The 20,824-nt window shown below is 51.8% G+C and overlaps 1 protein-coding gene across 10 annotated transcripts in view; it reads left to right on the top strand.

Moving 5' to 3' along the window:
• HDAC4 (histone deacetylase 4) overlaps nucleotides 1-20,824 on the top strand; it is a 355,816-nt gene that overhangs the window by 246,384 nt on the left and 88,608 nt on the right. For all 10 annotated transcript variants that reach the window (XM_030916068.1, XM_030916074.1, XM_030916075.1 and 7 more), the window contains 2 exons: nucleotides 14,284-14,415; nucleotides 19,157-19,269. In XM_030916068.1, the coding sequence (XP_030771928.1) occupies nucleotides 14,284-14,415; nucleotides 19,157-19,269 (245 nt within the window). The remainder of the gene's footprint in view (nucleotides 1-14,283; nucleotides 14,416-19,156; nucleotides 19,270-20,824) is intronic.

Consider the following 20,824-nt stretch of genomic DNA (forward strand, 5'->3'; position numbering starts at 1 on the left):
ACAATGGTCCTGGATTTCACCTGGAGAGTGCCCTAAAGCTCGACAGAAAGAACCGATTTAGAGATCCGTTTTTTTTCCAGAAAGATGTGCCCAGTAATATCAGGAGAGAATCTGTGGGCCGACTCTTGCAGATTGCCCTGCAGGTTCCCTTTCTGGGGACCGATGCTATTATTAATCACATTCCATCAACAAAACCAAAGTCCACAGGGAGTGGTGGGCCCTGTGCTGGGAGAGAGACCCAGGGAATGGGGAGGCGAGGAACGTGCCTACCTGGAAGAACCCTGCGCCAGGAACTGGAGCGACACCGAGGGCGGAGGGTGGGAACCCGGAGGTGCTGCCGTCAAGCGCTGTGGGTTGGATCTGTGCTCACTCACATAATGGTTCTGTGTGCCCAGAAGCAAATGCCCTCCGTTCCCCTGGCCTCCGTGTCCTCCTCAGCACAGTGGGTCTGCTCACACGCACATCTCGCGGCTGTGGTATGCACCTAGTCCCAATGTCTCTTCTTGTCCTGGGAGTGATGGCTGTGGCACTGACTCCAGAGCCACAGACCCGGGAGGGAGCGTCCGGCGAGAGCTTGGCCGCCAAGCAGAGCAAGTCGGCCTCACGTGGGGACGTGCCTTCCCACCAAGGACCCCAGAGCAGTTCCCCAGCACCTCCACACCCCAGCTCGTAGTAGAGCAGCAGGGATAGGAGAGCCCTCGGAGCTGTTTGCACTGGCTCCTCCCCCATCCCAAACATCAGCACTACCTGGGGACCAGCCTCCTGTTCTAAGAAACAGAACCCGGCATGAATACTTCGTAGCAAGGAAGGCTAGCAGCATGGGAGATGACACGCTGTCATGGCCCTGCCCTGCTGTTCGCCATCAGAGGCCTTTCTCCCATAGGCAGGGCCCCCGCCATCTCTCGCAGTTTCCGTGGCCGTTGGCTTCCTGTGCTGCCTTGTGTTTCTCTGGGGATGATTGGAAGCAAAGTCTCCCACACCGTCTACTGTGCTTCTAACCTTGTGATAGCACCACCCTCCAACTCCCCGCTTCCTTGAGAACGGAAGAGAAAATTCTCTTCTCACACTTCGGGAAATGTTATTTAGACTATGTAGTGCTCCAGAAGAACTTAATTAAGATTTGATTGCATTATCAGTTTTTTTAAAAAGACATCACTACCACATTCATAATGTTAATAACATAAAGATTTCAGAGAAAATGTTTAAACCACTTAAGAGAATAGTGTGTAGTTACACACCCTGTATTACCCTTGACATATCTGTCTACTTTCAAACACGTGACGTCACTCAGTCTAAGTACTTTATATCTGCGCTTTTCTGCAGTAATTGGTAATATGAAACACGTCATTACATTTTAGTTACGAAGTTCCTTGAATGAACTGAAATGATAATCTTTAATAATTGTAATGTACACTTAAATAATTACATGATTTTGACTTTACCTTATACTGACCTGGCACACAGTTTGCCCACTTCTCCATCTCTAAAGGGCTATTGTATGACCTGTGAGCATGTAAAAAGCTTTGCCCCTGTCTTGTGAATTTTGTCATCACCCCATGCATTTTTTGCGTGTCCTTTGCTGGCTCTGCTGACAGGTCACATCTGTACCAGCTCAAATGTCTAACCTCCCTGGTGAAAGCAATGCAGTGACTCCTATTCTGAGCTTGGGCATATTCCGGGCATTCACGTCGCCTGTGCCTGTGGGCAGGACCAGGTGCCTGAGTTTCTGCCCAGCTCCTTCACTCGCCACCTTGGGACTTGGAGGAGCTCTTGAACCTCTCTGTGCCTCAGTTTCATCATCTGTGAAATGTATCTTTAATTTGCATCTCTCCTGGGGCTGTCATGAGACGTGAATGAATTAATATTTGCAAAGTCCTTCGAGTAGGACCAGATCAGGGTGGTTTATGCTCTTGCTTCTCTACGCTGTTAGGGTGATTTTGATTTTTTTCTCCATCCAATGACTGGTAACTGCCGGACCCGGCACCCCCCCCACCTCCTTCCCTCCATACCCAAGTTCAGGTAGAAACCAGCAGGAGCCACTTGCCTCCACTTAGAGAAGGACCCCAAGGATGGGGACACCAAGATTTATACCAAAAATCTGGCCAGAAGGGCCCGTCTTGCTCTGTTGGCTTTTCAGGGCTCATCTCCTCGTTCCTGGCTTGCCTTCACCTGAGTGCCATCTCCCAGGAGCTCAGAACTAGGCTGGGCTCGAGAGTCAGACCCCTCTACCCAGGGCCTCAGGTCCAGCTCTTCCTGCCAGAGGCCCCGCCCCTTTCCTGGAAGATTGGCGGCAGGGGTGTCTCCACTTTAGAGGTCTTCACCTCCTGCCAGATTTCGGCCCGGGGTGAGGTGGTACCTGGTCCCTTCCCATGTCTGTGCAGCCTCAAGGGTCACCCTGACTTTGGGTTTCTGCAGACTCGTGAAGCCGCCAAATGTGTATTTTTAAATGTAGTCATAATAGACAGAACTGTGTGGATCACTGTCACGGACATAGGATGCTGGATCTTTCCTGCACTGTGTGGGTGTTAGATGGCTTCACCAGAAACTGCGTTTAAGCAGAGCCTTCGAGTCCATGTTCGCACTGAGGAATGGAAGCTTTTCTACTTTTAAAAGCAAGCAGCGTTTGTCATTTTGATGATATTGAAGGATCTTATTTTTCCCCAGTAACATCTTCATCGTCTTAAAGATATTAGTCATCGTGTATTTTTTATAATGACTCTTAAATTTTCCCCTCATGTGACTTCTGATAGAAGAAAACAAGGCCAGAACAACTAACTGTTGTCCAGCCAGCACAGTTCTTTCCCATTTGTCAGCAGCTTCTTGGACCTGAGCACTGAAAACCTTGCACTCCACAGAACGCCTTGTCCAGCATCCTCATGTGTCCCTGGGCACATGGTCCTAGCAGCAGACACTCTCCCTAGCACGTGTCAGGACCCGCCTGCTGGCCTGGGCTGTAGCACTGCCACGGATTATCCTGGCTCTTTTCAGGAAGCAAAACACCACAGCTCATGTTCAGTGAGACGCTGGTGACCTCTCAGCCTTGTTAAGGCATTCTCTAGCCTGCCTGGTGGGGCTTGGTCCCCGCAGTTGGGTGTGAATTGGGAGGGGGCTGGGCTGGTCCTAGGGATGGAGTTCTGATGACCCCTGTATGGATCATGGATCTGGGCAATCAGCCAAAGGTCCTGGGCTCCCCCTGCACTTGCCTCCACGGTCAGCCTTGAAGAGTGTTCATCTAGCTCTGCCCTCCTCACCTGGGGCCTTCTGAAACCAGTCGCTCAGGGTTATGGCTGCCCATGGGAAACATCCATCCATTGCTTACATGTGCAGATAAGGGTGCATTTTCCTCCATTTTGGGGGGGAAGCTGTCCTGCTTGGTGAGGAAGAGCACAGGGCCTGTGGCCAGGCTGGCGCCCACGACGCTGTGTCCTGGGCAGATGAGACAACCTACTGTTGTGTCCACCGGTCTGCAAGGTGGGGCGGTGGGCGTCCCCTTCATGACTTCATGGCTGTTTCATCAGTCAAGCCCTACAGCTCGTCAATAGTCTGGCTCATGGCTTTCGCCTGTATACTAGTGACCTGAATAAAGTTACAGGTACTTTGTTCTTATCCATGTGTAGAGTAGGCTCAGGGTACTGTGAAATAGGACCAGCGTGCGTTTTCCACCCTGACAAACATCCCTCAGTTTGGGAAGGGGCTCTCTGTTTCATGCAGAGCCTTTGACCATTGCTTGTCATCTCTTGTTCTAATGCAGTTTGCAGAAACTGCTGGAGAGAGGGGTGGGACCAGGCAGAAATGGGCAGTGCCCACACTTCCTGCTGCTGTATGTAAAAGTGTGGTATATGCTTCAGGAGGTGCAGTGTGGTACGACTTCCTGCTGCTGTGTGTAAAGGTGTGGTATATACTTCAGGGGGCGCGGCGTGGTGAGCGTCCCTGCTGCTGTGTGTAAAGGCGTGGTGGGACTTCCTACTGCTGTGTGTAAAGGTGTGGTATATACTTGAGGAGGTGTGGTGTGAGACTCCCTGCTGCTGTTTGTAAAGGTGTGGTATATACCTCAGGGGGCGCAGCATGGTGAGACTCCCTGCTGCTGTGTGTAAAGGTGTGGTATATACCTTAGGGGACGTGGCGTGGTGAGATTTCCTGCTGCTCTGTGTAAAGGTGTGGTATATACCTCAGGAGGCGCGGCCTGGTGAGACTCCCTGCTGCTGTGTGTAAAGGTGTGGTATATACTTCAGGAGGTGTGGTGTGAGATTCCCTGCTGCTGTGTGTAAAGGTTTGGTATATACCTCGGGGGCGCAGCGTGGTGAGACTCCCTGCTGCTCTGTGTAAAGGTGTGGTGTATACCTCAGGGGGCGCGGCGGGGTGAGCGTCCCTGCTGCTGTGTGTAAAGGTGTGGTATATACCTCAGGAGGCGCGGCATGGTGAGACTCCCTGCTGCTGTGTGTAAAGGTGTGGTATATACCTCAGGAGGCGCGGCGTGGTGAGACTCCCTGCTGCTGTGTGTAAAGGTGTGGTATATACCTTAGTGGACGTGGCGTGGTGAGATTTCCTGCTGCTGTATGTAAAGGTGTGGTGTATGCCTCAGGAAGTGTGGCGAGGTGAGACTTCCTGCTGCTGTGTGTAATGGTGTGGTATAGCGGTATATAGTTCAGGAGGTGCAGTGTGGTGCGACTTCCTGCTGCTGTGTGTAAAGCTGTGGTATATAACTCAGGAGGTGCGGCATGGTGAGACTCCCTGCTGCTGTGTGTAAAGGTGTGGTGTATACCTCAGGGGGGCGCAGCGTGGTGAGACTCCCTGCTGCTGTGTGTAAAGGTGTGGTATATGCCTCAGGAGGCACAGTGTAGTGAAACTCCCTCCTGTTGTGTGTAAAGGTGTGGTATACACCTTAGGGGGCGCAGCATGGTGAGACTTCCTGCTGCTGTATGTAAAGGTGTGGTATATACCTCAGGAGGCGCGGCGTGGTGAGACTCCCTGCTGCTGTGTGTAAAGGTGTGGTATATGCTTCAGGAGGCGCAGTGTGGTGAAACTCTCTGCTGCTGTGTGTAAAGGTGTGGTATATACCTCAGGGGGTGTGGCGTGGTGAGACTCCGTGCTGCTGTGTGTAAAGGTGTGGTATATACCTCAGGAGGCATGGCGTGGTGAGACTCCGTGCTGCTGTGTGTAAAGGTGTGGTATATACCTCAGGAGGCGCGGCCTGGTGAGACTCCGTGCTGCTGTGTGTAAAGGTGTGGTATATGCTTCAGGAGGCGCAGTGTGGTGAAACTCTCTGCTGCTGTGTGTAAAGGTGTGGTATATACCTCAGGGGGTGCGGCGTGGTGAGACTCCCTGCTGCTGTGTGTAAAGGTGTGGTATATACCTCAGGAGGCGCGGCCTGGTGAGACTCCGTGCTGCTGTGTGTAAAGGTGTGGTATATACCTCAGGAGGCGCGGCCTGGTGAGACTCCCTGCTGCTGTGTGTAAAGGTGTGGTATATACCTCAGGAGGCGCGGCGTGGTGAGTCTCCGTGCTGCTGTGTGTAAAGGTGTGGTATATACCTCAGGAGGCGCGGCGTGGTGAGACTCCGTGCTGCTGTGTGTAAAGGTGTGGTATATACCTCAGGAGGCGCAGCCTGGTGAGACTCCTTGCTGCTGTGTGTAAAGGTTTGGTATATACCTCAGGAGGCGTGGCGTGGTGAGACTCCCTGCTGCTGTGTGTAAAGGTGTGGTATATGCTTCAGGAGGCGCAGTGTGGTGAGACTCCGTGCTGCTGTGTGTAAAGGTGTGGTATATACCTCAGGGGGTGTGGCGTGGTGAGACTCCCTGCTGCTGTGTGTAAAGGTGTGGTATATACCTCAGGGGGTGTGGCGTGGTGAGACTCCCTGCTGCTGTGTGTAAAGGTGTGGTATATGCTTCAGGAGGCGCAGTGTGGTGAGACTCCGTGCTGCTGTGTGTAAAGGTGTGGTATATACCTCAGGGGGCGTGGCATGGTGAGACTCCGTGCTGCTGTGTGTAAAGGTGTGGTATATACCTCAGGAGGCGCAGCCTGGTGAGACTCCTTGCTGCTGTGTGTAAAGGTTTGGTATATACCTCAGGAGGCGCGGCGTGGTGAGACTCCCTGCTGCTGTGTGTAAAGGTGTGGTATATGCTTCAGGAGGCGCAGTGTGGTGAGACTCCGTGCTGCTGTGTGTAAAGGTGTGGTATATACCTCAGGGGGTGTGGCGTGGTGAGACTCCCTGCTGCTGTGTGTAAAGGTGTGGTATATACCTCAGGGGGTGTGGCGTGGTGAGACTCCCTGCTGCTGTGTGTAAAGGTGTGGTATATGCTTCAGGAGGCGCAGTGTGGTGAGACTCCGTGCTGCTGTGTGTAAAGGTGTGGTATATACCTCAGGGGGCGTGGCATGGTGAGACTCCGTGCTGCTGTGTGTAAAGGTGTGGTATATACCTCAGGAGGCGCGGCATGGTGAGACTTCCTGCTGCTGTGTGTAAAGGTGTGGTATATACCTCAGGAGGCGCAGCGTGGTGAGTATCACTTCACCTGCCGCTCAGGCAGTGGCTGGTGGAATCTCTTGTTCCTCAAGCTGCCTTTGAGGAGACAGGAAGAGGGTTAATGTCTATAATGCCCACCAGAGCCAACTCAGCCAAGCTTCCTGCTACCAGGTAGGCAGCCTCCCACAGAGATTCAGGGGCTCTTGTGCCGGGCTGGGTCCTCCATCAATTTCATGTTCTTAAAAAGTGAGCGTGAGTGTATTCCGAAAGTTCTGAAATAGGCTTTGTGTGCCTTTCCAAAAAAAGTTAGAGGAATGGTGAGTTTGATTACATATTAGGCAGTTTCTGTGTCAGGAACAGTGGGCCACCAAGCACTCTGTGCCCCATCCTTCCAACTTGGACATCCGTCAAGCCTGAACTCTTCCTAATGTGGAAGGTACTCCAGGAGCTCTTGAACTAATCGTTTTCAAATACATATTTTTTTCCAATGTTCAATGGTAAAACTACACTGAGATTGGCAGCAAATGAAATATTTTCATTGAGAGGACTGAGGAAGAAAGAGTGTGGAGGAAAGCACGCCACCTGCACGCATCACACACGGTACCTTCTTTAAAAGAACCACAGAAGTAATGCATGTGTATGATAAATTAAAACAAACTCAGTCCACACACCCTGAATCATACTTCCCAGAGATAGCTGCTGTTACTCGTTTGATATGTATCTGTCCAGATATCTTTCTCTGCCCATGTGTAGGGTGTGTATCTGTTTGTGTATCTGTGTTTCAGTGTGTGTGTCTGTGTTTGTGTGTGGGGTGTGTATCTGTGTTTCTGTGTATGTTTCTGTGTATGTGTATCTGTGTTTCTGTGCGTGTATCTGTGTTTCTGTGCGTGTATCTGTGTTTCTGTGTATGTGTGTATATCTGTGTGTGTGTATCTGTGTGTATCTGTGTTTCTGTCTGTGTTATCTGTGTATCTGTGTTTCTGTATCTCTGTTTCTGTGTGTCTGTGTGTCTGTTTCTTTGTGTGCATCCGTGTGTGTATCTGTGTTTCTGTGTATCTGTGTGTGTGTCTGTTTCTGTGTGTATGTGTATGTGTGTTTCTGTGTATCTGTACCTGTGTATGTGTCTGTGTTTCTGTGTGTGTGTATATATCTGTGTTTCTGTGTATCTGTGTGTGTGTCTGTGTTTCTGTGTGTGTGTATATATCTGTGTTTCTGTGTATCTGTTTCTGTGTGTATCTGTGTTTCTGTGTATCTGTGTATGTATCTGTGTGTGTGTGTGTTTCTTTGTGAGGGGTGTGTATCTGTGTGTGTCTGTGTTTCTATGTGAGGGGTGTGTATCTGTGTTTCTGTATATCTGTGTGTGTGCGTGTCTGTGTTTCTGTGTGTGTATCTTGTGTTTCTGTGTATCTGTGTGTATATCTGTGTATGTACCTGTGTATCTGTGTGTGTCTGTGTTTCTGCGTGAGGTGTGTGTATCTGTGTGTGTATCTGTGTGTCTGTGTATCTGTGTATATATCTGTGGATGTACCTGTGTGTGTATCTGTTTCTGTGTGTATCTGTGTGTCTGTGTGTCTGTGTTTCTGTGTCTCTGTGTGTGTATCCGTGTGTCTGTGTTTCTGTGTATCTGTGTATATATCTGTGGATGTACCTGTGTGTGTATCTTGTGTTTCTGTGTATCTGTGTGTATATCTGTGTATGTACCTGTGTATCTGTGTGTGTCTGTGTTTCTGCGTGAGGGGTGTGTATCTGTGTGTGTCTGTTTCTGTGTGAGGGGTGTGTATCTGTGTTTCTGTATATCTGTGTGTGTGTTTGTTTCTGTGTATCTGTGTCTCTGTGTGTGTATCTGTGTTTCTGTGTATCTGTGTATATATCTGTGGATGTACCTGTGTGTGTATCTGTGTGTGTGTCTGTGTTTCTTTGTATCTGTGTATATATCTGTGGATGTACCTGTGTGTGTATCTGTGTGTGTGTCTGTGTTTCTGTGTATCTGTGTATATATCTGTGGATGTACCTGTGTGTGTATCTGTGTGTGTGTCTGTGTTTCTGTGTATCTGTGTATATATCTGTGGATGTACCTGTGTGTGTATCTGTGTGTGTGTCTGTGTTTCTGTGTATCTGTGTATATATCTGTGGATGTACCTGTGTGTGTATCTGTGTGTGTGTCTGTGTTTCTGTGTATCTGTGTGTATATCTGTGGATGTACCTGTGTGTGTATCTGTTTCTGTGTGTATCTGTATGTCTGTGTGTCTGTGTTTCTGTGTCTCTGTGTGTGTATCTGTGTGTGTCTGTGTTTCTGTGTGTCTGTGTATCTTTGTTTCTGTGTGTATCTGAGTTGTCTTGTTAACAAAAATACCCATTTTGCATCTTCTCCTCTACCTTTATTTTTAATTAATATTATATCGTGGCCATTATTTCATTTCTACGTATGAAGCTCAATGCCTTTCTCTCAAGTAGTCTAAGATATAGATGTAAGGAGGACTGTTTTCTAGTTACCATTTTGCCAGCAACTTTGAGCACCTTTCCTCACTGTGCTAGTATTTCTGTAGGAAACGTTCTGAAAATGGAACTGCTGGTTCAGAGAGTATGTATATTCTAAAACACTGAGCAAATGATACCCCCTCCCCAGCAGCCTGAGAGTCCATTGTCCCCACCCTCTCCACGAGCAGGACGGGATGGTGCTGCATGCAGTTCATTCTACCGATTTGGCCGGTGACAAAGATGGCGAGCCTGTTGGTGTTTGAGTGAGCAGTGCCGTCACCATCAGTCAAGGGCAGGCGTGCCTGTGTGCTTCCCCCTCCCCAGGATCACATGAGCAACGTGCTTCAAGGTCGAGGGTGGCTGGTGCCCCGGAGCTGGGCGCCGGGGCCGCCCCGAGCAGGCCTGTCTTCAGAGCCACTTTGTGCTCAGCATATGGAACCATGCAGGGCACACGAGGTGGCTCCCTCCAGGCTGAATGGATGTTGTTTAGCGGCAGTTCGTTTACCTGTTCTTCTATCAGGTGTTGTCTTTTCTTGTTCCTTTGTAGGTACTGTTTATATGTTGTTTTCAATCCTGTGTTTTCATGTATGATAGAAGTTAGATTCCAGTCTGTCATTTGTCTTCTTAGAATTATCTTTTTATTTATTTTATTTTATTTTTCTTGAAACAGAACATCGCTCTGTTGCCCAGGCTGGACAACCTCTGCCTCCTGGGTTCAAGCGTTTCTCCCGCTTCAGCCTCCCAAGTAGCTGGGACTACAGGTGCCACCACCACACCTGGCTAAGTTTTATATTTTTAGTAGAGATAGGGTTTCACCATGTTGGTCAGGCTGATCTCGAACTCCTGACCTCTGCCCGCCTCAGCCTTCCAAAGTGCTGGGATTACAGGCGTGAGCCACCATGCCTGGCTAGAATTATCTTTTTATTTTTACCAAAGTAAATAAATGTACATTCACGTAGACCCCCAAGATGTTCATGACAGGAGAACGGCCGTCCCTGACTGCCTGTCTAGCCTGCGTTATTACAGCTTGTGTCACCTTCACAGCAGAACCAGAGTCCACCTGGGCTGCATTCACCTTGTAGAAATTTTTCCGGAAGTTGATCGTTTTTTTTTTTTATTTGCTTAGTTTCACACCTGCCTGTTATTCAGGCCCACATTTCAGCATACTTAGGAGACTCTCCTCCGCACAGCAGGCCTCCTGGTGCGTCTGGCCCCACTGCCCAGTGTGTCTGAATGGTCTGCTCTCCCGGCCTGGCCCCCGCCTCCTCTCCCGGGCTCCGTGGCCTCCTTTCTGCGGCCTCCTTTGTGCTTGCTTTCCTCTGCCATCTTGGTCATGCATGTCTTCCAGTGGCTCTTGGAGAAGTCGTGCATGGAGCATGAGTTTTTGGAGTCCTCGTTACTGGTAAATATCGTTATCCTGTTACACCCTTGGTTGATCAGTTGGTTGGGGACGGAAGTCATTTCCTGCACGCTTTTCAGGTCATCATCTTGCCCTCAATGTGGCTGTTGCCGAGTACAAAACTGTTCTCAAGGCCGAGCCTTTGTCTCCAGAGCTCTGAAGCAGTTTGGGATCTCGCAGGTGGGGGATACTTGGCCTCCGTGTCCAGCTCCTCTTCAGATGGAGAAGTAGGTCTGGAGTTTCTGCTCATGATTTTCTCCACCCAGCTGATTCTCTCCTCTCCTGGCATTTTCAGCAATTTGTTGTAGGATCTTTGCACTCCCATTTTTCATCTTTTTATCCTTTTATTCCCCCTTCTGACAATTCTCAAGTTTTTCTCCAGCCCCTTCCTTCTGCACTTGCGTTTTTGTCCTCTTGTCTTTATCCTCTTTAATACTTCCTTTGGTGTCACTTTAGGATTTCAAGGCAGAGCAGCTGGAAGCAGTTACCTCCTCTCTGCAGCTCTGCCTGCGCACCCTGTCCCACAGCGATGTTGCATCTCTGCTTCTAAATCAATGGGTTCTTTCCTCGCTGGCTGCTGGACATTGCATCAGGCCCACAAAGATGCCACCCTCCACACTCGTGCCACGTGCACGCATTTCCCCTCTGTAAACCCGGCCGCTAAACAGTTAAAGCATTCTGGCTCTGAGAGCCACTTCACCTGCAGCTGACTCTCGCGATGTTTAAGTTGGGAGGAGCGAGCCTGTCTCCGTCAGAATTGCTTTTGGCAGAAGGATGAAGGCACCTGCTAGGCATTGGGCACTGTGTTGAATTTTAAGGTTGTGATTAGAATGTTGTGCCGCCTTAATTAGTCATTTACTTGATTGGCTTCAGGAGAAACGATCTCACCTGTTCCGTGTTCCCTAAGGAGCAGACACTGCATTTGGAAGTGCAGTTGGCGCCCTTCCTGCCCTCACCCATACTTGGTGGGAGCGACTTTTCCATGAGGCCTCTGGCCTGATACTTTGGTTCTGTCAGTGTACCTGCAGCCCTCTTAGGAGTGGGATCCAGTTCCTGCAGTTCCTCTGCCTGGCCACGTCGTGCCTGGAATGAGTGGAAGACCCACAAGGGTGGTGAAGGGGCTGCTGCACTGAGCCGGTGCACGTGCAGCCTCCACCCTCACCGTCACCAGGTACCGGCTTACCTGCATCTTCCACTTTGGCTGCCTTTGGCAGAATTATTGGAGTTACAGGCATTGTGCAAGCTTTAAGACACATGCATTTGAAGGACTGAAATTGTAGGTCACTATGTCTTAAGTCAATCTATGAGACGCCCGGCCTGGAAGTAATGAGGGAGGGCAGGAAGCAGGAAGGCTGGCCACCCTGAAAGCAGGCAGTGAGCTGGTCCTTGTGGTGTGCAGCTCCCCCAGCTGCCTTCTGCCCCCTAGGCCTTCTCTGTTCTCCCCAGAAAGGCCACTTCATGTGCCCTGGGGAGGCTCCAGCATCCCCCTTCTCTCCTGGTCCACGTGCTGCTGCTCAGTCCCCTCCCCCAGCCCTGCATCCGAAGCCCTGCTTGTCTGATAGGTTCTGGGGGCAAGTCAGAGTGCTGAATAGCCCACGGGGCAGGGACGAGTGAAGGGCCCCAGCCTCACGCCATGCTGTCCTTGGCAGTGCTGGCATGGTGTCCTGGAGCCTCCTGGTCAGCTGCAGCCACCCTGGAGGCAGAGCCAACCAGGGACGTGCAGTCAGCTAGAATCAGGGAGGCCAGGCAGGTGTGCAGGCTGGGAGGCAGAGGATAAACAGGTGAGGGGACAGAAGAATTCCAGATGCTGAGAAGGCAGCTGTGAGGAAAACAGGGCAGTGGGGCTGTGATGGGGGCAGTGGGGCTGTGGGGGATCAGGGCAACCTTGGGGGGGTGTGGAGCAGAGGCCTGAGGAAGGGGAGGGGAGGGGAGCGGTGGGGTGAGGCAGCCGCCACGGGGCTCTCCGCGAGAGTCTCTTGCACAAGGAGTCTGGAGTGCCTGGCAGGGCTGCGGAGGATCTGCCGCCCGACTGATAACCTGGGGGCAGTGTGGTGACCCCCACAGGGCCTGGGGGAGGCCGTGCACTGGGCTGCAGTAGCACAGCCAGTCCATGGTGACCTGGAGTGACCACGTCATGCCTGCCTCCCGATGCCACATGTCCCACTCCATGTGGCAGGGCAGCCACCGAGGAAGGCCTTTGACACAGGGCCGGGGACCCTGTGCTCTTCTGTGGGCACACACAGCCCCTGCCTCTCAGAAGTGGCTCCTGCCCACCATGAGCGGCTCCTGTCCCAGGCCCGGGGAGTCCCTGCAGAGCCCATGTGGGTTTCAGTGGAGATGTGGTGGTGGGAGAAGAGGTGCTGTTTTCTTGCCTAGTCATCAGCTGGGTTTTTTGGCTTGGCTTTTTTTGTTGTGTTTTGTTTTTCGAATAATGGCAAGAAACCCAGCGTGGAAATAGAAGTGGAGCATGTGAATCTACGTTTGCCTCAGTCGGTTGTGTTAGGCACAGAAGTGTGCCCTGGTCAGTAAACCATGGAGAGGCCGGCTTGTGGCTGAACCCATCATCTGTCGTCATCTAGGTCCTCCGAGCCACAGCACAGAGGCCTCGCTCGCTGCAGAGCAGGCTGAGGCTCAGAGTCTGGCACCTGCTCACAGCGCCTCTGGTTTCTCTGGGAAGCCTGTTTTAGGGAGCTTGCTTCTCCCACATCCTTCTAAGACCTGCAGAAAAACTGTCCCTGACTGAAAGCCTTTTCCAGAGTGGGAAGGTCCTGGGCTGCCCGCGTGTCCCAAAGAGTGAAGTCACATGGGGCCTGGTCCCCGTCGCCCAGCCACGTCAGTCCTGCTTCCAGGAGAAACTCCATCTCCTTCCTTGTTGCTCTGGAAGTAGTGCACTTCCTGTTCCGGAAAGATTAAGAACGGCAGGAGTGCTGATTCTTATAAAGAGGTAAAATCTCCCAATTTGCAAATCTACAAGTGGTAGAACCTTGAAAGGAGCCAAGTAAAACCTCGGAACTCAAAGGCTTGTGTGACACACGTCTCCATGGTAGTATTCTTGGCGCTGTTCTGGACTCTGAAAGCCAATAACCTCTCCCGGCTGGGTTTGGGGATTTCTTTGCCTCCGGTTGCTGCCTTTACATCCCTGGTGCTTCCCAAGGCAGGCCCTGCGCGGAGGTTTGGGTTCCAGATGCAGATGGTTGGGAACCACCACGGGCTGGAAGATGCAGATTCGCAAATGGCTCTGTCCACACAGTCAGAGCTATTCACAGAGACCGACCCACGCCCAGTACCTTCACCCTGTGGTCAGATGAAAGGTGAAGCTGGCACAGGTGTTGGGATGGGCTTTGCTGAGCCTCACCAGGTGGGAGTGGGGATAGCAGCCTCACGCTCTGGAGGCCTCACTGACTGACATAGCTGGGGCGATGCACAGGTGAGCAAAAAGTGTGCAACGTGGACACCATCCTCACATCCCTGGGCCCGGTGTCACATCCCTGTTTGTCAGTCTTTGTCTGGTTTTAGAACAACACAGCTATAAAGATAGGGGTGTATTATCTAGAAGAGCATTAGTTATGAGACATCGCCATTAAGTGACTTCACACCTCAGCAACCTCCTGCCACGCCCAGAGAATCAGCTTGTCAGTCCTGGTTCCCATCTGCTGGAAACCGCAGTCGTGGCCGGATTCTGTAAAGATACTGCCAGCGCTTGCATAATGCTGTGGTCACAGAAATTTATCCAAAGCACCAGATACATTTTGTTCATTATTTGGGACTGATGAATGGGAGTTAGAATCCCCTGCTTTGTGTGTTCCCGTCGCTCTCCCCTGCAGCAACATGGCAGTGTTGAGTGAATATGTATTCCCCAGAGTGCATATTTTTAAAAAACCACCAACAGGATAACCTTGAGCCCAGTGGTATCTGCCTGGCTGTAATGATATCTCCTTTCCGTGCAGCTTCTGAACCGAATCTGAAATTACGGTCCAGGCTAAAGCAGAAAGTGGCCGAAAGACGGAGCAGCCCTCTGCTACGCAGGAAAGACGGGCCAGTGGTCACTGCTCTAAAAAAGCGTCCATTGGATGTCACAGGTATGTCAGCTGAGCAGGTACACTGCCCCACTGCCCTCTCTGCCAGGCCTTCCTACCCTAGGCGGTTTCTCTCGGGAGCCTCTGAACACCCACGTGTCTGCCTGATGCTATCAACCCCCAGTGCGGTCCTGTTCCCATGATGCTGGAAGTGCCAGGCCCAGGGGACCAGGCTTGATGACTCTAGCGTGTCTAAGCCAGGCCCCGTTCTCGGCGTTAGTGACTCAGAGCTGGTTCTAGCTGGGCTCAGGTACACGAGGGCCCCCAGCTTGGCACTGCGGGAGATCCATTCGGGAGCTTGAGTTGAGGTTTCTCTGAAGGTGGATCTTCACCAGTGCCGGCCTAGTAGTGCTGAACCGTGTTCCCTGCCCTGCTTTCCGCTGTCCCTGAGCAGTGTCTGAACCACCAGGACATTTAACACACCAGAGCACCTATCAACGGAGCAGGAGGGGAAGCGAGGAGTGAAGTTGCTTCGGCTTGACCCTAGGGACGTGTCACGGCTGTGGCCCCATCTAGTGGTGGACACGCGGAAGGACAAGGCTGGGCGGAGCGCCGTCCTGAAGGCTCAGCCGTCCCTCTTGAGGGCATATCCCCATCCAGAGCACCACCCACCCCCAACCACCACTAGGGTACACCCCCTCACCCACTGCTCCTGAAATCACAGCACCAGGATAAAGGGGCTGCTTGGGGACAGCCTGGATAGAGAGGAGGCAGTGGACATGTTTGCACAACAGAAAGCGTTCGATTTGAAGGCCAAGGCTCATGGTAGCTGGTCTGTGAAAGGCATAGTTCCATTGAGCAGGCTGTTGGCCTAGGGAGGCCTGGGAGGGGGCTCCTGGTACCATGCCCTGTGCGTGTGAGCGTTGGCATCGTGGACTCTGCTTCTGCAGCGAGGTGAGAGCCAGACCTCCCTGCTAAACACAGGGCCCTGCCTGTTTCTCGTGCCCTGTCCCCTGTCTACTTCAGGAGCTCTTAGCCCCAGTCTAAGGGTCTGGGTCTGGATATTTGTGGATTTCTATTAAAAAGTATCTGACACCTTCATGCCCGGGGGAACTCCATATTTGTCATTTCTGGTGCAGGTTTCTTCCCTCTGGCCGTTGTAGTACACACAGACCTTGTCTACAGCCATCAAGAAATGTTATAATCTAAAGTTTCACTAAGTCTAACTGACTGGGGAAGATTCAGTTCAAATGAGGAATCATGTAAGTTACAAGCTTGCAAACTCCAATCATGTAAGTTACAAGCTTGCAAACTCCAGTCATGTAAGTTACAAGCTTGCAAACTCCAGTGCAGCCTTTTTTCTACCAGCAGTGCCTTGCTTGGCCAGCTGTAATGGACCCGTGAACCGTTGCATTTTGTTTTTTTTTTTAAGTGTGCAGCGGATGAGACAGAGTCTTCAGCAAGCTTCTTCTGAGTGTTAAAGCTGGTGTTCTTGTTGTCACCCAGTGACTACCGAGAACTGTTTTTGAGTCAGCACTGGGCTTGGCACAAAAATAGTGAGACAGAGCTTGTGATCTAATTTGAGCAAGCAGCACATCACACGTGAGACCGTCCAGGAGTCATGCGTGACAGGGCCTGATCAGTGCTGAGCTCACCCAGGAGTCATGTGTGACAGGGCGTGATCAGTGCTGAGCTCACCCAGGAGTCATGTGTGACAGAGCGTGATCAGTGCTGACCTCACCCAGGAGTCATGCATGACAGGGCGTGATCAGTGCGAAACTCACCCAGGAGTCATGTGTGACAGGGCGTGATCAGTGCTGACCTCACCCAGGAGTCATGCATGATGGCATGATCAGTGCTAAACTCACCCAGGAGTCATGAGTGACAGGGCATGTTCAGTGCTGAGCTCACCCAGGAGTCATGAGTGACAGGGCGTGTTCAGTACTGAGCTCACCCAGGAGTCATGAGTGACAGGGCGTGTTCAGTGCTGAGCTCACCCAGGAGCCATGCGTGGCAGGGCGTGATCGTTGCTGAGCTGTGGCGTAGAGAGAGCCCATGCTGAGGGACCTAGGGGCTGGGAGATCAGCACAAGCCACGCTGAGCCAGCAGAGCTCTGCAGAAGGTGGCATTTGCACTGGGACTTGGCAGGTGAGTGGGGCTGGGGCAGAGAGGCAGAGGGTTATGCATTTCCTGGCCAGCACTGGCACCAGGGAGCTGCTACCGTGGGGAGGCTGCTCTGAGTGGAGCCGATTTTCAGAAGACAGGTATTCGGCAGGGTGGTCCTACACGGAGCGGTGGAGGCAGTTGCGGTTCTTGGCAGATAGAGAGCCAGGTGGATACTCTGCTTTTTCTCAGTCACTAATTAAATGGATATCTACTGTAGAGCACAAAGAAGAAAATGCGTTCCCATATGCACTCTGTCCAGAGTGAATCCTGCTCACCCTGCACGCCTTCCTGCAGCCCGTGTTCTGCGCCATCCTCAGAGCTGAGTTCTCTTACTTTGCACGCCTTCCCGCAGCCCGTGTTCTGCGCCTTCCTCACCGCTGAGTTCTCACCATCTTCCTGCCCCATCCTGCATCCTCCACTCAATTTCAGCCACACGCATTTTGTGCACCTCCAGTGGTGTTCCCGTTTTGCTGATCTAAATAATACTATGAAGATTATGCATTTATATGAATTTTCTGAGACCTATTCAGGAAGTAGAATGCAAAAAAAAAAAAAAAAAAAATTAACCTCATTGAGTTAAAAGTGGGTGGAAAGTTACACGTATAATTTTTACCGTCCCCAAAAGTTGTCTGGACTCCCCAGGCACATGCGTGAGGGTGTTTATCTGATGACACAGCTGGGAGGCGCCCGTTTCAAGGAAGATCTGCTGGATCTTGGTGTGTAGCTGGAGACAGGTTGGCATCAGAGAGCAGGGGTCTAGGGTGGGTCACGGTGGGCTTCAGGTGGGGCAGAGGTGGGAGAGTTGGAGGGGACTAGAGAAGGCGGGTCCTGCTTTCTTGAGTGAAATGCAAACACTGGCTCAGCCCAGGTGGCATTCTCAGAATGCCCACTCACAGTGCAAATAACATGGCCTCGGCAGCCAGAGAAGCCTACCTCTGGTGTTGGTGTCTGGTGGAAGTGAGAGGGTGAGAGGACCAGGGAGAGAAAGAGGAGGGGACAGGGTCGGGACCCGGTCCTGTATTCGTGCTCAGTGCCCAGGACAGTGAGCTGACCCCACACTCATTTGAGCTCCAAGAGCCACGAGGAGCAGCTGGTGTAGGGCTTCTGGGTGGACAAAGTGGTTTGCCCTTGAGAGGTTTAGACTGCCCTGCTGTCAAGGGCAAGATGTACCCAGCGTGTTCCTGGGTGGGCAGCGTGGTCAACAGAGGAGGCGCGCCTTCACCGTCCAGCTGGGTTAACTCTGGTATGCAGACAACCTTGACGGCTCCCTCAAGCCTTGTGGCCCGGGACGAGTGATGTTGCTGCTCCGTGCCTCGATCTCCTCTTCTGTGAAACAGGGTCATCCTTCCTCAAACAGTGACTGAGAGATGGATGAGCTAATAAAGGCAGTGTTTGGAATCAGGTCTGCCAGGTTGGGGGAGCTGTGGGTGTCTTTTCCTGTCCCCCCACCCTCCTCATCCTCCTCACGGTGGCTCAGGGCTATATTTGCAGAGTCACCACCTCCAGCAGGCGTGGATACCATGTGAGTCAGCATGAGTGGGCGCCTGCATCCTCGTGGGCTCCAGGAGGACCCGGGCAGCAAGCAGACCATGGAGGAGGCTTTGCTGGGGATGGTTCCTTTCAGGAGCTACTTGGGGAAAATGTCCCTTAACCTCCCCTCCACGACCCCCACCATGCCCCTTCCTTCTGACCTATATGTGCTGCGCGTATGGGTTGGGGCGAGATTCTGAGCACCCGGAGTCATTGCTGAACAGCAGACACCTGGAGTTCTCGAGGCAAATAGGTCACGTTACGTTTTCTTCGGAAAGCTTTAACCAGATGATGCCATTGTTAAAATGCCATTAAACTAAACATCATATGACAAGCCAAACAAATCCTTGCATGAATATCAAGAGCCGCAGTGGCCTCCCACGGTGGATGTGTGTGCCCGAAATAACAGCAGGCCACTTCAGAGGTGAAGGGATCTTTGGATTGGATGTGGCTCCTTTTGGAAGTCACATTCAGTCAGAGCGGAATCTGGTCTCATTAACCAGGGTCAAGCCACGCAGATGGTTAAAGATCCTCTAAGACTGTCCGAGCATGTGTTTTTCAGTAGCACTGATAGATCTCAGGAGACACTGGCTATATTTTCCCCTGGATGCTTGCTGCTATGTAGGGAAAATGAGAGGATTCAGCCCAGAGTCAACACTAATGGTAGGTTGCTTTATTTTGAACGAAGCTTTTTATAGTGAGCACAGGAAAGCTGACCTTTTGCTTTTCAAAGTCACTTAGCTTCTGCATTTCCTGGTCTTCTGTTGTTAGGTTATTAATAAGTGTTTAAGGATTTATCTTTTTGGTGTGTAAAATGGTCTTGAAAATCAAATGAGGTATAAAATTGGTAACGTGCATGTCCTAGAAAAAGTGAAGTCAGTGGCCAAACTAGAAAATCAGAAATCAGCATCATACTTTCTTTTTTGAAACCATGGCCATGTTCTTTTTGTTGGGACCTCTGCCTGTCGCAAGCTAACAAGCAGGTCCATGGAAGGCACCGAGCATTCGGGCCACAGGTCAGCGGGGCCCTCCCTCCGCGTGGCCCTCCCTCCACGTGGCCCTCTCTCCGCATGGAGTAACACTCACCATGGTATTTCTGCCTCTGCAGACTCCGCGTGCAGCAGCGCCCCAGGCTCCGGACCCAGCTCACCCAACAACAGCTCCGGGAGCGTCAGCGCAGAGAACGGCATCGCGCCCGCCGTCCCCAGCATCCCGGCGGAGGTCAGTGCCAGGCGTTTGTCCTGTGTCCCATGGCGAGAGTCGGACTTGGGACAGATGGGCTCGAAATGACCCCACTTTGCACTTGCCCTTCACTCTTCACCTTCCAGTTTGGGGTGAGGGAAAGTGGCCTGTGAACCTTCCTGAAAAGGACGCAATTGGAGGTTGCTTAACCCTCCTGCCTTCCTCTCATCACAGACATCTCCTTGTATTTTGAACACACTCGTTCCAGGCACGTCGGGGACAGCCCTGAGCCTGGTCCTTTCTCCTGACCTCTTCCAGAGCAGATGTCCCTAGACGGTGTCACAGCACAAGCCCACACGTGGCAGGTGCTCTAGGTAAACAGGACCCTGCTGCCCGGCTCACCGCGGTCGCCAGTGTCTGAGGGTGGCTGAGAAGCCATGGGCACATGGGCATAGTTGACTTTAAGTGAGACTTAAAATTTTTTATTTCGTATTGAGAAATACACAACGCAATGTTGGCCAACAAACCATGTGTCAGGGCCGACTGGAGCGTCACCCGTGGTCAGCACGGCAGGGCCGGCCAAAGCCACAGAGCGGGGAGCTTTTCCAGGCATCTCAGACCGCAGAGCTCAGCACCCCTGGTCCCCTGCCTTCATCAGACCCAAGTGGTGCCACAGGCTGGGAAGCACGTTGGCAAACTAAAGAGGAGTCAGGGGACGCCTGGAGTCCCTGGGTGGGAAGGATGTCGGAGACGCAGGAGCCGAGCGGCAAGGCAGGGAGGAGTGGTGCCCAGGCTGACAGGGTCACACCCTGACCACACCCAGAGGTTTTCCAGGGCAGCAGGTCCCAGGACCTCCCTCTGTGTATCTTGAGCTCCTTCGCGCCCACACGTGTCTCGAGCGCCTTGTGCCAGGCCCAGGGACGGTGCCAGGCCCAGGGACGGAGCCAGGCAGGCGGCAAGGACCCGCCCCCCCTCCACACAATGCCCCACTGAGGAGGAGAGGCCACCTCCAGAGCACGGGGAAGAGGAGAGAGGCAGAGAGAGGCAGTCCCATGGGCTGAGTGGTGCCCTGGGCCTGGGTCAGCCTGACCGTGGGGCAGGGTGGGAGGGGGAGGCTTTGGCAGTGAGTTTTCTGATGAGTTGAGCTGGAAATGCTGTCTGCTTCGCGGGGCACAGTTCTACTGAGTGGGAGGTTCCTTCCGAATTCTCTCCAACTTACAGAAGGCTATAATTTATTAAATATAGTTATTGACTTTCCTTCTTAAATATTTAGAAATGAATCCTGCCCTTCCAGAGGATTGGCAAATCTTAGCTGGGATACAGAGGCATGAGTGTTTAGCATTTTCATTTCAAATTTCAAGACCGTTTATGTATAAACATTTTTAGAGACTAGAATTACTGCTAGGAATGAATTTTGCACTTTGCCTCCAGGCTGCTTAATCCCCATTTTCTCTTATTCTTTTTACTTCATACATCGATTTCTTTTATTACCTGTCTTCAGCCTGCCAGCTTCAGTACTTATTTAGATGATTAGAAGTTTTAACAGTCCTCTGTATGGCTGTGGTCATAGCTGAGGTCTACCAGTAATAAGCCT

The sequence above is a fragment of the Rhinopithecus roxellana genome, chromosome 14 (genome assembly GCF_007565055.1).
Source record: "Rhinopithecus roxellana isolate Shanxi Qingling chromosome 14, ASM756505v1, whole genome shotgun sequence".
Lineage (NCBI taxonomy): Eukaryota > Metazoa > Chordata > Mammalia > Primates > Cercopithecidae > Rhinopithecus > Rhinopithecus roxellana.